Source organism: Dipodomys ordii, unplaced genomic scaffold (assembly GCF_000151885.1).
Source record: "Dipodomys ordii isolate 6190 unplaced genomic scaffold, Dord_2.0 Scaffold71, whole genome shotgun sequence".
NCBI lineage: Eukaryota > Metazoa > Chordata > Mammalia > Rodentia > Heteromyidae > Dipodomys > Dipodomys ordii.
The window spans coordinates 1,549,182-1,549,630 of NW_012267287.1; the positions used below are offsets into that span (position 1 = coordinate 1,549,182).

General features: G+C 73.3%; 2 protein-coding genes across 2 annotated transcripts in view; both read left to right on the forward strand.

Annotated features, from left to right (window-relative positions):
- Cfap99 (cilia and flagella associated protein 99) overlaps positions 1-319 on the forward strand; it is a 29,551-nt gene extending 29,232 nt beyond the window's left edge. Inside the window, exons 15-16 of the mRNA XM_013023877.1 lie at positions 3-85; positions 171-319. Of these exons, the coding sequence (XP_012879331.1) occupies positions 3-85; positions 171-319 (232 nt within the window). The remainder of the gene's footprint in view (positions 1-2; positions 86-170) is intronic.
- Rnf4 (ring finger protein 4) overlaps positions 283-449 on the forward strand; it is a 22,079-nt gene continuing 21,912 nt past the window's right edge. The window contains exon 1 of the mRNA XM_013023948.1: positions 283-369. The gene's annotated coding sequence lies outside the window, so the exon portion shown is untranslated. The remainder of the gene's footprint in view (positions 370-449) is intronic.

A 449-nucleotide genomic window follows, 5' to 3' on the forward strand; every position in this document is an offset into this window, starting at 1 on the left:
AGAGCTGCCCGCGGCGGCGGACGCCCCCGGACCCCGGAGCCGGAGGCTCGAGGGCGGAGCTGCGCGGCAGCCGCTCTCGCGAGAAGTAGGGGGCTCAGCGAGCGTGTGTGGGCGGGACCGGAAGGAGGCACATTTCAAAAATGGTAATAGATGGTTCCCTTATCCAATAGGATTGAGGACAGCGCGGCCGGCCGCGGGCGTGGGGACGGCGGAGGCCAATGGGGACGAGCGCGGGGCGGGGCCGAGCCCAGGCCCGCAGAGCGGAAGTGGGTTGCTCCGGGGCGGAGGAGTCGTGCTCGAGCGGTTCTCCGCGGCATAGCCCTCGCTCGAGTTCGCTCGAGGCGGTCTGCGGGACCGGGGTAGCCCCAGGTAAGGCCGGGCTCGGAGAAGGGGAGGGAGCGCGAGCGAGGGCCGAGGCCGCCGGGCGCGGCGGGCCCCGCGCCTCGAGC